Source organism: Carettochelys insculpta, chromosome 3, assembly GCF_033958435.1.
Source record: "Carettochelys insculpta isolate YL-2023 chromosome 3, ASM3395843v1, whole genome shotgun sequence".
Taxonomy (NCBI): Eukaryota; Metazoa; Chordata; order Testudines; family Carettochelyidae; genus Carettochelys; species Carettochelys insculpta.
Window position 1 is genome coordinate 115,744,908 of NC_134139.1, and position 14,191 is coordinate 115,759,098.

The 14,191-nt window shown below is 44.5% G+C and overlaps 1 protein-coding gene across 9 annotated transcripts in view; it reads left to right on the plus strand.

Annotated features, from left to right (window-relative positions):
* Nucleotides 1-14,191, plus strand: part of TBC1D32 (TBC1 domain family member 32) — a 197,642-nt gene that overhangs the window by 25,349 nt on the left and 158,102 nt on the right. For 8 of the 9 annotated variants that reach the window (XM_074990655.1, XM_074990659.1, XM_074990660.1 and 5 more), the window contains 7 exons: nucleotides 3,529-3,628; nucleotides 4,685-4,822; nucleotides 5,779-5,871; nucleotides 6,711-6,853; nucleotides 7,832-7,959; nucleotides 9,412-9,613; nucleotides 13,979-14,061. In XM_074990655.1, the coding sequence (XP_074846756.1) occupies nucleotides 3,529-3,628; nucleotides 4,685-4,822; nucleotides 5,779-5,871; nucleotides 6,711-6,853; nucleotides 7,832-7,959; nucleotides 9,412-9,613; nucleotides 13,979-14,061 (887 nt within the window). The remainder of the gene's footprint in view (nucleotides 1-3,528; nucleotides 3,629-4,684; nucleotides 4,823-5,778; nucleotides 5,872-6,710; nucleotides 6,854-7,831; nucleotides 7,960-9,411; nucleotides 9,614-13,978; nucleotides 14,062-14,191) is intronic. The other variant, XM_074990663.1, reaches the window with a different exon arrangement.

The following is a 14,191-nucleotide window of genomic DNA, read 5'->3' on the forward strand; positions in this document are numbered from 1 at the left end:
GGTAACCACTCTGCATGTCACACACCCCGGGGGAGGGGGAGGCAGGTGCAGACAGTGCATACTGTGAGTGTCGTAAGGCTGGCTTGGGCAAGACCTTGTGCTGCTGTCCCGGCATGTGGAACCATGTGCAAAACAGTGTGTCTCACCTGGACCCAGCAGGCAGCCCCTGGGCTCGGGTGCCAGCACACTGTCAGCCTCAGGTTCCGGGGTGTTGTTGGGTGGCTGCCAGCACCTGCTAGGGCTGGAAGCAGGCTAGCCACACAGATCACAGCTTGACCCCAGACTCACTGGCTCACGGGCATGCCTGTGAGCGAGAGTCAGCACCCGCTCCCGCAGACAACACCGAGAGCCGCATGTGTGGAGGTGGCCTGGGGAGAGCCAGGCTGCACTGGGCTCACCCACAACTCATGTGGGGACCCCTCTATGGCCGGACACCCCCTCTTGACTGCTAGCCCATTGAGTGGGAGTGGCAACCCCATGGTACCATGGAGTCCCTGTGTTGCAGGGACTGCTATGCAGGCCACACATGTCTGTGCTCCCAGGACATCCCTGTCCTGTGGCCTGGGGTGTTCATCAGTGCTCGTGGTGTGGGGCAGGGCCTCAGGGTATATTGCAAGCATGACTCACCATCTTCTCTCCTTGTCTTCCTTACAGCTGGACCCACACCGGGGGCTGAGCCAACCCCAAGGCAAGCCACCCTGAAGGCAGTACCAGGGAAAGTCATCACCCCCTTCCCACCGAGAGGCCAGTCCCTTTGCTGGAGAGGATGTCACTGGGCATACAACAATCTCCAGAGGGCCCACGCTGCTGCCCTCTGGAGGCTGACTGACCTCCTCAAGTGGTGGCCGTGGGATAACCAGGAGTAGTGGTCATAGGACCTGGTGTGGTGGCTATGGGCCTGGGAGCAACCGATGTCCAGCATCTAGCAGGACCTGTTGGCTCAGTCACCCAAAACTGCTGCCCCTGTTCCCCCTGCCCCCATGGCTCCCCACGACCCTGCCCCCACCTGCCATCCCACAGGGCGTCCTGGACCTCTTGCAATGGCTGAGGGCTATGCCTGCCCCCGCTGCACCCCAGGCTGCCTCTTCCAACCCAGACCCCACTACAGCCCCACTGCCTTCGACTTTCCTGTGTTTCAGGCCTCAACCTTACCGTGATGGGGACCCCAAACCTGTGGCGGGAGGGGACCCTTAGGTTGATGTTACTCGGGGTCCTGCTCCCCCATGGGGTCATGGCCTCCAACCCCCTCCATGGATTGATGCCCCATAACCCCTGCCCCAAGCCCCCATCCAAGTTTTGATGCTCCCGCAGTGTATATTGTTCACTGTTATCACACTGTATGTAAATAGTTTTCATTAGACTGTTTATTTTCAAACCTTTTATCTTTGTTCAAATAAAAGTTATTTGACCACCACCCCTGCATTCCTCTTTTTGGGGAGGGGATGTGGTGGGCATGGGGTAGGGCTGTAGGCCTAAAGTCTCTGCTGGGGGTGCCCTGGGGAGGGTCATAGGGGGCTGTGGAAGAAGCTTCCGTTTAGGGCCTCATAGATACACAGCCCATCCCTATGGGCTTGATGGATCAGAGCTGTGCTCAGCTGCTTGTAGCCATAGCCAGCATCCCCCCAGAAACCCTAAGAGGCAGGCCTCCCCCTTTTCCTCCACAAAGTAGTGAAGGGCACAACGTGTCACTAATACTTGGGGAACGTTGTGCTTCCCCACGTCTAGGTGGGTGAGGAGGCACCTGAAGCGTGTCTTCAGGTGGCCAAAGGCACGCTCGGTCTTCATCTGTGTGCGGTTGAGTTGGGCATTGAAGAATTCTTGGCTCAGTTCCAGCTTTCCGGTATGGGGTTTCATAAGCCAGGGCATGAGGGGGTAGGCAACATACCCCACAATGCACAGTAATGTGCGACCATCCTGAACTGCCAGCTTCCTGCAGGAAACATAGGTGCCGGCCTCCATCCTCCAGGACAGGCTGGAGTTGTGGAACACCTGCATGTTGTGTGCCCAGCCCCATCACCCAACATAAATGTCGAGGAACTGTCCATGGTGGTCGACCTGGGCCTGCAGTATGATGGAGAAATATCCATTTCAGTTGACGAAGTTGGCTGCGCTGTGGTCTGGGGTATGGATGGGGATGTGTGTCTTGCTGATAGCCCCGAATCCAGCAATGACTTCATCCATGTCTGCCAGATGGATGATCCTCTTTGCGGAAGTGTGTTGATAGCTGTCACAACCTGCAAGGGGAGGAAACCAAACACAGATGTGAAGGACTGAGGGAGGGTGTCCCTGGGCCCTGGTGGGCTCCTCTGTCCCTCCTGTCCCCTCACTTGGAGCTGTCCAGGTGCCCTCCCCCCACGCCACCATCCTGCCCCCCACAAGAGGAGTTCTGTATGAGGGTGGGATGGCATGATCCCCTGTGGTTGAGGCTTCCCCCACCCATCCCTCGTACCCCCAGCCCTACTCCCTGAGGGTCCCCCTTGGGCGTGACTGCCCTCCCACCCCACTGCAGCCTGAGAGTGCCTTACCTCCGCAAGGATGACCCCGACAGTGACTTCCCCACACCAAACTGGTTTCCAGTGGAGTGGTAGCGATCAGAGGTCACGAACTTCCATTGGGCAATGGCAGCCTGCTTCTCCACAGGGATGCCAGGCTGCAGCCAGTTGTCCTGTCTCCGGAGGGCAGAAGTTTTGGAGCCACTGCTGGTCATCTCAGTGCCCCATGACCAGCCAATCCCACAAGTCAGAACTGCTGTTGTGCCTCCAGACTCACCTGAGCGCCTGGGAGTGGGTGTGAGTGCAGGTGGGCCTGTGCAGCAGCAAGTGCTTGCTCTTCAAAGATGGTGCCAGGGTCATCCTCCCTGGAGAGGAAGAGGATGACAGCTATGGTCAGGTTCAGCAGAAGCTGAAGCACCTGTTGGTGGGCCCTGTGGCTAGCTGGAAAGCGCTGTCTCTCTTAGAAAGGGTGTGTGTCCTGCTGTAGCAGCTGTGCTGTCCCTCGTGAAGGTAAGTAAACCTCAGCATGGGCAGGGAATGTGTGTCAGGAGGGGCCTGTTAAGGGTGCTCCTTGCATGGGCTCCTGAAGGGGATTGCCAGTCTGATGGGGTCCCAGGGCCCGTTCTGTGGAGAGATCAGCCAAGCAGTCTGGTTGCTCTCTGTCGACAGAGTGGATCGAAACAGTTAATCTGCTTTGGTGTCTGGCCACATTCTGTCAACAGAACTTTTGTTGAAAGATATCTTCCACCAGAAACTTCTGTTGACAGATCACTCTAGTTTAGACATAGCTGTAGATATGAAGTTTGTATTGTTAAACATTTATGGACTTTTCATTGCGTTGGAAAATGGCACTTTCGAAAGTAGCACTTACATTGCTTTGGAAAATTTTCTCTTTGTTTGATAAGTGGTAGAGTCATTATAAACTATGTGCAATCACATGGAAATTCAGACCCTGCTAAGAGACGGTGCTTGGATCTAAAGGAGAATTAATTTATTGTGAGGTATTGAACGTTTGATTGTATTGTGCTATTTTCAGATTACTGCATCTGTTCAACAGTGTGTTTACTATTTTGAATCATGTGAATCAGCAGTTGGGACAACTTCCAGAGTTAATGTTTTGTCCCAACAGTACAGCAGTAAGTAATTAATTTATTATGTGTTGTACAATTATGTACACACACAAACACGAATGTTTGTACATATGTATGTACATATTATGTATGACATGAATAAGTCTGAATTTGTCATGGAGGTCACGGAAGTTGTGGATTCTGTGACTTCTGAAGGGGCCACTTGAACATCTTGGAAAGCTCCTGGGTCAGTTGCACTGGCTGCTGCTCTTGCAGTCTTGGACCACTGCACTCCCTGTCCCAAGCAGCATCAGGAGTTTGGATGTGGGAGGGGACTCAAGGTGAGGGGAACTGGGAGGGGTGCAGGAGTAGGTGAGGGCTGTAGATGATGTTCACCTTGGAGGGGCTTTCAGAAGTGGCAACATAGCCCTCCTTAGCTCTGTGCACTACCTCCGCCTGCAGGTTCCCAGCCTTTGGGAAATGTAGGGCTGGCACTTGGAAGGGAGGCACTGTGAGGAGCTAGAAGCTGAGGGAGGGATGTGTTGCCACTTCTGGGGAGCTATAAGGAGCCTGGCCAGTCCAATCTCTTCACTAGCACCAACAGGTGTCCTGGCCCACACCAGTGGTATACTCCTAACTGTCCCCCTCATGAGTACTGGTGGCACCTCTGGGACAGTCTTCCCAACAGCCAGGGCTCTCCCTTCCATTGGCCAGCCTCCCCCTGGAGTCCAGCGGCATCCAGGCTTCCCCTTTCCCCATATTCAGTCAGGGGTATGTAATAAGAGTCATGGACAGATCACATAGCCATAGCAGTAATTTTATGTATAAAGTACTGTGCTTATTACTGCGATAGCTGAACTCCACATGAACAAAGAAGAAAATGATCTCATGCTTTTACTTCACAAAAATCTGTATATAACATCTTTTGAAATAGCTATTTCTCACTGGAAATAGAAAAATAAGAATTCTGTGATATTTGCTTATTTATGTTGCTTGGGAAATGTCCTTTACAGATGTCATACAGTACTACACATTTATTGATGGTTTGAGCAGGACTTCATAATGGACAGGTGTGGTACTGAAAATTATGACTGAATTCTAAAATATGTTCTCACTTTTAAGGCAATAAGCAGAAGACGTTCTACACAGGACAGGAATTAGAATATATCTATTTTGTTCATTCGCTGTGCCTTTTAGGAAGATTGTTGATATATAAACAAGGCAGAAACCTGTTTCCTGTACAGCTGGAACATAGAAAAGGTATGGACATGTAGAGACAGAAGAAAAATATTTAAAGACTATGTGTTTGTGGTTAAGCTGTGTTTCAAATGTGGTGATGTTGATGTGTGAAATTGTTCCTATTATTCAGCACTTCTGTAACTGGCTGTCTTTACTAGACATATTGAAACCAAAATTTAGCATGGAGCCTGACTTCTTCATTCTTGACAGCAAGTTAATTTTTGTTGTTTTCTGAATAGTGAGGGGAACAATGGAGCAGTTAGTGCGCTAAGAGTAGTCAAATTGTGACGACATTGAGGTAAAAAGTTAAATCCATAGTTTTGTTGCAAATTTATAGAAAATTCCCTTTACAATTAATTTCAACTTGTAATAGTCTTGATGGAGTTTGTCCAGCTATTCATGAACATTGTACATATTGTATTAAATATCTTCAAATAATAGGCTGCCTCCTACTTCCGTGGAAGATGTGGTAAAGTCCAGTTGATTTAAATGGTAGAAGATCAAGCTGTGTAAGATGATCTAGAAGTATTTAGAGTGGTTAGCTAAGCGGCTACAGTCCAAAATTACTCTAGTGTTCCATCTGTAAATAAAGCCATTAATCACAATTAAACAAGAAGACTGTGGCCACACTAACCCCTCCTTTCTGAGGGGCTATGGTAATATGGCACTTCAGAATGTGCTGATGAGGTGCTGCCATAAATATGCAGCACCTCATTAGCATAATGGCATCCACACACACTTCAGAACTGCTAGTTTCAAAATGCAGGCTGCCTTGTAGCTGGGGGCCTTTCAGAGCAACCCCACTGATTTCAAAAGACCGTTCTTCCCAAAACCAAATGGGAAGAAGGGGCTTTCAAAATCAGGAGCTAGTGTGGTGGCAGCCAAAGTGGCTAATTTATGCTTCAAAAGCCCATTTTATTATAAAGTTGATATAGTGCTTTATTTTTAGGGTCCTTTTTTTCTTTTCATCTTTATAGATTTCATGTCCCTAACTGAACTGTTGGTACTATTTGTCCAATTTATTTATTGCTCTCCCACTTGCCCAAAGACAACTCTGACAGTGCACACAGGTAATATTGTCCATCTTATTTAATTTTTAATTGTATTGTATTACTTTGTGAATAGAGGAGGAATTCAATTACTTTTATATTTGGTCACTCTTAAATTTGGACATTTTAAATACAGTAAACTCATATCCAGCAACCTTGGGACCAGGAGGTTTCTGGATATTCAGGTATGCGGATTCACAGAGAGCAGCTGGGGAGGCACAGGTGGGGCTCTGGAAAGGCACAGGCAGTGGGGAGAGAAAAAGCCATGGTATCCCCAGCCGGGGCCAGGGGAACACTGGCAGCTCTGGAGCAAGGTAGGTGGCTGGGGCCAGGGTAGCATGGGCAGTTCTGGGACTGGGGCGCTAGCTGAGGCTAGGGGGGAGCAATGGAGTTGGGAAGCCAGTCAGAGTGCAAGGGAGCACAGACGGCACAGCAGGAGCACTGCTAGGGGGGTGCTGGCAGGGCTGGGGCTGGGGAGCCGGCTGGGGAGCAGGGGAGCACCGGCAGTGCCACAGGAACACCAGCAACTCCAGGGTGGGGGATCCTGCCAGGGCACAGGGAAGCGCCGGCAACTCTGGGGCCTGGGACCCTGTGAGGAAAACTCTGGCAGTGATGGCTGGGAGTGACTTCTAGTCAGTTGTGTTCTCAGAACAAGCCACATGTTTGTGCTGGTTATTTGATCGTTCTGGTTGAAAGGATACCAGATACAAGAGCATTTAGTGTAACAGGCTTGCAAACTTTATTTTGTTTTCTTTCTTACTTGACTGGAAGTTATGCTCTTCAGCTGAAGATAATTCACGTAAACCTCTGGGTAACTGTTTGTATTCAAAATTTAAACTAACACTTCTTGTGTTCATCAGGTAATTATTCCCCAGCAGTCCTAGTTACAGAAGTGCTACAAATTCTGTGTGACCGAACTGAATGTGCTACTGAATGCTTGTACTCTAATACGGTGATAGATGCACTTCTTCAGCCCATTCATAATTTACTTAATGGAACAGAGGTTTGTAGTAAACTCAAAATATTTGTTTAAATCTTATATCAAAGATATGTTTGAGAAAATTCAGTACTTTTTTAGGAGTGAATTCTTGTGGTACTGAAAGTGCAGCATGAAAGTGTGGAGGTTGTATAAAGATGCTCAAGTGGTATAGTTTATTTTCAATATAGTATAACATTTAGTGTAAGGGTGGTCCATCCTCTTTGCTGATTAAATCCAATGACTCTTTCCTGGCAGTATAATTACAGGCGATAATTATGATGTCGATGTGTACATGCTTCAATTTGAACAGAGGCAGTTTACTCATTTTGTTTAGGCCAGTGTTTCAGGAACTAAATTAGATAGCAGTGTTACCCAAAAGAGTCACAGTAGGGTAGATTCATTTTTTTTTTAAACTATAGTGTTACATACTCTCTCTATCAGCAAATAAATTATCAAATTAGTGCACATTGATAATTTAGTTGGTTAAAAACATACTAAAAACATCCTGATTGGTTAATAATTAAATCATACAGGAGATTCATTAAAGAGCCACTTGATGCTCATGACCATCAGGGCTAGTCTACAGTAATGCTGTAAATAGATGTCAGTTATACTAGATCACTTATGTAAGTTATGTAACTGAGGTCAGCGTAATTTGGGTTGGTTTACAGTGGCGTCTACACCATGATGTATTGAAAATAGATGCTTCCAGTGGACGTAGCTTCCATCTCTTGAAGAGCTAGAGTACAGAGCTTGATGGGAGAGTTAGCGTGTCCTCATGAGACCTGCAAAATTCACACCACTGCATTGATTGCAGCAGTGCCAATTTAGCCATTAATGTAGACATAGCCTCTGTTTGAGTATAACCGGTTTAAGCCATTGAAGATCTGTCAGAAGGTGGGCCAAACTTGAACAAGAATATTTTAGAGAAATGTTAAAAATGTAAAAAAGATACATTGTAAGTCATTTGTCTTAAAAACTAATGTATTTTTAACAAAACAGATGTATATAAATTGCCCTGAAGCATCTTTAATACATATAGCTGATATTTTGGCAAAGATTGCTTCTATGGAAGATGGTCTTTCTCTTCTCCTTTATGGAGGACACATGAACTCTGCCAAAAAGGATAGGTAAGAGAATTATGTTACTTCAGTAAATATATGAGCTTGAAGTTACTCATTGTCTCCTTGGCTACATCTACACTACAGTGACCTATTGAAAAAAGATCTTACAGAAGATCTTCTTTTGAAAGAGTGTGTCCACACACAGAAAAGTGGATCAAAAGAGTGATCTGCTTTTTCGAAAGAGTGCGTTCACACAGCTCCCGCTGTTTTGAAAGACTGGTCCAGGGGTCGAAAAATCAGGTACCATGAGGACTGCTCTTTTGAAAAAAAAAAAAAAAAAAAAAGGGCCTGCGGAGCATCTACACACGTTTTCTTTCTAAATAAGTTTTGAAAGAAGGCACTTTTCCTGAAATGGGAGTGGAAGAGCACTTTTGAAAGGAGTGCCACATTCTTTTGATTTAATTTTGGAAGAATGCTTTTTGTGTGTAGATGCTCTGCTGTATCTTTCGAAAGAGCCCCCTTCTTTTGAAAAATATTTCATAAGAGCTTGTGAGTGTAGGTGTGGCCCTTGATATTTATAAGGTACCATATGTTTTGTTTTTGTTTTACATAACAAAATTGAATTACCAGATAGATTGAGTGTGTAAATTTAATGAACTGTGACAGAACAGCGTAGTGTGAATGGCAGTGAGAAAGGGTATTTTATAGAAAGCAAAAAAAAAAAAAAACCAAACATTTTTAATATTTCATCCAGTCAGAAAACATCATTTTCATAAGGAAAAGTAATTAATAAAAATGTAGATTATAGTCAGCTGATTTCTGATTATGCCGGGCAGGTAGCTGGTTTCAGGTGAGAAGGATGTAAAAATCTCAAGATGGGACAGACAGACAAATGGATTCTGGGTTCATTTGACCAACCTTCCTAATGCTGGCTCTGTTATAATACTTCTATCTCTCAGTTAGTTTCATGAGCATTAAATTGACCCAAGAATTCTCAAATTACATTTTTGAAAAGTCTGCTGAAAGGACAAAGTTCTCATGTTACAAAGAAAAAGCCTAAAATAGTCAAAGTCTGCTTTTTTGGTTTCTATAAAATGCCCTTTTAATAGATTATAATAATTTGAATGCTTAGCATATTTTAAAATAAAATATATTTAAATTAAGTTAGTTTATTTTAATTTTTTAAAATAGTAAAATATTTTTGGTCTTAAAAAAAATCAGATTTTTAGCCACCTTTATTTTGACTAGGTAGATGGAATCTGTTTCACATTTGTTTTTCGTATCTGTAGCCCAGAGTTCCCAATGACTGTTATTTTCCCCTTACTGAGATTGGAACATTATTATTTTTTCAGTGTGAGAGGCTACCTTAAAAGGCCATGAACTCAGTGCCTAGAATTGACTTGGAGTCCTGTTACATTCCTATGGTAGAAATTGCATGAACTAATCAAAGTGGTTAATATTATTCTGTTTATTAGTGACTACAAAACAAGTAGTTTTCAAAGTGCTGTTTATTTTTAGTCTTACAGCAGCTCATACAATTGTTCAATTTACGAAGAAACTTCTCGATGAAAGTATTTGTGTTCTGTCTGGATCTGAGATGTTGCCAGCCCTTAAAGGAGCTTTCATTTTTGTATGTCGTCAGATGTATGGTACCTGTGAAGGTCTGCAGGTGCTGATTCCATATGGTTTGCATCAATCCATTGCTGAAGCTTTGAAGACGGTAACCATCGTATTGTATATATAAGAGTTTTGTGAAGAATCAGATCTATTTTTGCTGTTGTATTACTTTTCAGATTAAATTCTTTACATGTAATTTATACTCAGGTGGGGACATAGGTATGGTTGGCAAGACCCTTTACTGTAAAACTCTTGCGCACTAAAAGATAATTTCCATCCCTGAATCTATGCATCTACATGCAGGCCTGGCAGGATCTCATATAGCTTGGAAGTTTTACACCTTTAGATTAAACTGGGGAATTTTATACCATACCTGGTGAGGTACTTAGGAAGTCTTCAGTTATTCACACATTGATTTATTTTTGGCAATTTTCTGTGAAAGATCTCCTCTGTGGGTGGGAAATGCTCATTATATATCAAAGGAAGACTTCATGGTATCACTTTCTCTTATTGACCTTTTCTAATTTCCATTCTTGGTTCCTGGTCTTGTAAAATTCAAACAGACAAACAAAAACTTTAGTCTTTTTAAAATGAATTTTCCTATGGGGTGAGGGACAAGACATACAAAAAAGGAATTTCAGGCTGTGTAATTATTGATTAGACCCAGCTAAAATTCCCTGACGTTTGCTCCTATGAGGCCTGCAGAATTCTTCTCTAGTGTACCTTAGCAAGTCTGTCCTTGAGAGTCCTTCTCCTGCAAATAGCTGTGCAACTTCTATTTTACAATATACTCAGTGAATAAACCCTTTTGGGACCCCACTTATTTCACTAACATTTTCATTGCTCAGGAAAGCTAGTCATGCACACAAGAGCAACATATTCTCATCTAAGTGCATTGTGAGCTTAGTGAAGTTGCTCTCGGGGGATGGGGGGCGGAGGGGAAGTTGCACGTTCTGAGTGCAGTTGTCAAACAGCTCATAACTTAGTCAAATCAAAACATTGTTGAAGAAGATGATGATTTTCAGGTCAAATTTCAGTCTTCCTTCAAAACACTTCGGCAACTTCTACACCTGAGTTAACTGTTAACAGAAATCACTGTTGGAAAAGATCTGTTGACAAAACTTCTGTTCACAGATTGCATCCACACACAAAAGTGGATTGAAAAAGTGATCCGCTCTGTCAACAGAGAGTGGCCAGACTGCCTGGCCGCTTCCTTGACAAAACGGACTCTGGAACCCCATCACAAAGAGTTGCATGGCCAGCAAGACCTTCCAGGAGCCCCGGTCAGGTGCACCTTTAAGTGCCCCTTCCCCCACGTTCCTTGCTCATGCTGAGGCATGCCTACTTCATGGAGAGACAGCTTTCTATGAGAGTTTTTCGCTTTCCAGAGAGCCATGGTGCCAGAGCAGTCCCCAGGCTTGCGCTGGACCCATGCACAACTCCTTGAACTTCTGCTCAGTGTGATCATGGCCATCCTCCACCTTCTCTGGGGGGATGAGCCTGATGCTGGTATTGAGGAGAATGCCGTCACTGCCACATGGGCCCACCTGCACCTGCCCCCTCAGTTGACTAGGCAGGGGTGGAGGTACCCACCCACCATCACCCTCTGGAAGCCACCAACCCCTGGGATGAGGGACAGGGATGTCCTAGGAGAACCAGCATCTGTGCCCTGCATGGTGGGCTTTACTGCCCAGCAACTCGGGAACCAGGCTCACCGCTGCAGGCCCTTCTCCCCCCTGCTCCAAGCGGGGTGTGTCTGGCTACAGAGGAGTCCACACATGGGTGGCTGATAAGCCTGGAGCAGCCTGGGCATCCCCAGGGCCCGCACACGCATGTTTGGCTCACAGCACTGTCTGCGGGAGTGGGTGCTGACTGACTCCTGCCTTTGGGCATGTCCACGTGTGGGGAACCACACTCCTCACACTCCCCAGAGGCCAAGAAGGTCCTGGATCTCGGGCCTGGTCCAGGATGGCATCCAGCATTTGCGGCCCTGGACCCTTCCTGCTGCTCTCTTGAAGGCCCTGGGGTGTCATGGGGCTGCTGGCTCTCTGCCATGGCCTGGGGAAGTGCTGGGGAGTTGCTATGAGGGCATGTTGCACAGCAGCTTTTAGCTCTGCTGCTTGCATGCTCTAAGCTTTTGCCGTGGGGTTTCCAGTGCTCCCTGCTGCTTTAAGAATGGCTGGAGGCAGAGAGCATAGAACAGTGAGTGCGGTGGACAGGAAATCCCCCTGACCAGCTGGACAGCACCATGGAGGACTGTTCTGTCGACAAAGGGCCCCCACCCCCGCCCCGGAGCGTCCACACTTGTTTTCTGTCAATGGAATCTGTTGACAAAGGCGTTCTGTCTCATGGGAAAATGTAAGAAATCTATCGACAACTGTGCCGCATTCTGTCAATTTACTGTCGACATAACACACTTGTAGTGTGGACGTTCTGCAAGTTTTGTTACGGAATGCTGTCTCTGTCAAAAAAACCTCTCTACTGTAGAAGTAGCCTTTGAGGCCAGAGTTCATTTCAAGGGAGTCATTAAAATATTTCATTTGGGAAAGTGGTGGAATCTTTTTCTTTTCCCTCATGCTCAAAAAGGATTAGAATATTTTGGCTCAAATGTTTCCAAAATATTCACGTACAGACAGAGAGCAGCACAGAGGTAGGAGGGAGAAATGGCTGTTTTTAGAAAGAAATGAGTCTGAAGATGTGGAGAAGGGGGAATTGGAATGGAACAGCTATGCTTTTCACTGCAGTATTGTATATGCTACCTATGATTAATGTGAATATAATGTGTATATGTATGCCACATTAATACTTTAAAATAATGTAAACAGTCACAAAACCAAATTTAAGAAATCATTTATAATAATTGGAAGTCTGAATAGGAGGTACTTTGAATCATCAATTTATACTGGATGTTTCCTGCCTCTTGTGTTCAAGGGTACTGCAGTGAATATCAAAGGTTAATTATTAAAAGCCAGTGAAAATAAAATAATTACCAGAATCTCAGTTTTGTAATGATAAATTAGATTTCTAATTGAACATGATATTGAAGCTAGTGCTGTCTAGATTTGTGCCAAATTAAGTGAATTAGTTTACATGTATCATGCTGTAATTGGAGTAACTCAAGACTTTGTATATCTTCGTGATGAGGATGCTACTCAGTCTAATTTAAACTAACTTAAAATGTCCATCTTACTTTATTCACTTTTTACAGTATATGAAATCATATGAGTTTTTGATGGGCATTTCCAATTACCTGCTGTGATGAAGTGCTACAATGATATAGCTAGGCTTACATACACACCTCTGTGCGCATAAAATTCTCTTGTCATAGTCCAGGATATCATTTGGGGGTGAGGGGTAACAGCCTCCTTTTGACATACAGAAGATGAATGTGAAGAATACAGAAAATGAAAAATCTATCAAACATAAAACTGATACAAATGCTGTTCCTGTATCTTGCATCAGAGGCCAAGTATAGACTACAGTGTGAATATGCCCCAAGTCCATCCCTAATCATCTAAATAAGCTTGGTAAAGGGGACTGAGTTCTCAGCTCCACCATCTTTGTTATTTTTCGTAGATGTTTTCCATCCCTGGTTTGTTAAAATTAGCTTCCACTTCTAAGAAAGCTTCACAAGTTTCAGATATTGGTAGTGTACCAAAGCATTTGATCAAGTGATTGATGTCTGCAATTGGGAGTTGCTGGTTTGAAAGAGTACATATGATTTAAAAAAAAATGGGAATATCAGTGGCAAGCACTTTGACGTTTTGTAAGGTGTTGGAGTCCTTACCCAGCACCAAACATAAATTACCTACTCATAAAGTCAAAAGAAGTTACTTGTAATGGGGACTAATTTATTATTAAAAGGTAATTCCAGAATAACAGGGGATACCATACTTGAATTTAAGCAATTTTCCCTGGGGTTTGCTGTTCTTAGGGTTCTCTTTCAGGACATGTCTCACTCAAATCCTATCTCCCCTTGCTAGAGCAACGTTCTCATTTCCCTTCTATTTGTTATACACTCTAATATGATGGATCTACCACAGTGTGTTATCGTCAGAAACCTGTAAATTCTTGGAGTATTCTGACAGTTACTAAGAACAGGACAATGGGAGAATCCTGTTACCTCGTGCCTTTATACTCACAATACCCCTGTGAAGTAGGGAAATACTAGTCATCTCATTTTATATGTGGGAATCTCTGACTCACAGAGACTAATGGCCAGATTTGTAAAGGATATTTAGACACCTGAAGTAGCAGATGGAAGCTAATTTTTTTAAAAATATGTCCTTAAGTGCCTTATATACAGTCACATGGGAAGCCTGTTGACCTAGCAGGAAACTGAATTCAGATCCTCAAAGTACCAGGCAAATGCAGTAACCACTGAACCATTCTTCCCTCATTTTTGCTATTGATAGTCAGTGCTGTAATTTAAAACTTGGTAAATAATAACTGTTTTTTTATTCCATAGGCTAGTTTGCTTTCAGAAAGAATTCCTACTCCTGTACCTGGGGGAGACGCCATTTCATCAGGAAATCAGGAGTCACAAAATATGTGAGTACTACTCCACCTATTTTTTTTTTCCGTAAAATACACAAATTTACCACAGCTCATATTTGTTAACCTTTAGGATAGCTGTTAAGCACATATGTTTTCTTAGGCTTCTGCCAGGAGGAGGCTGTTA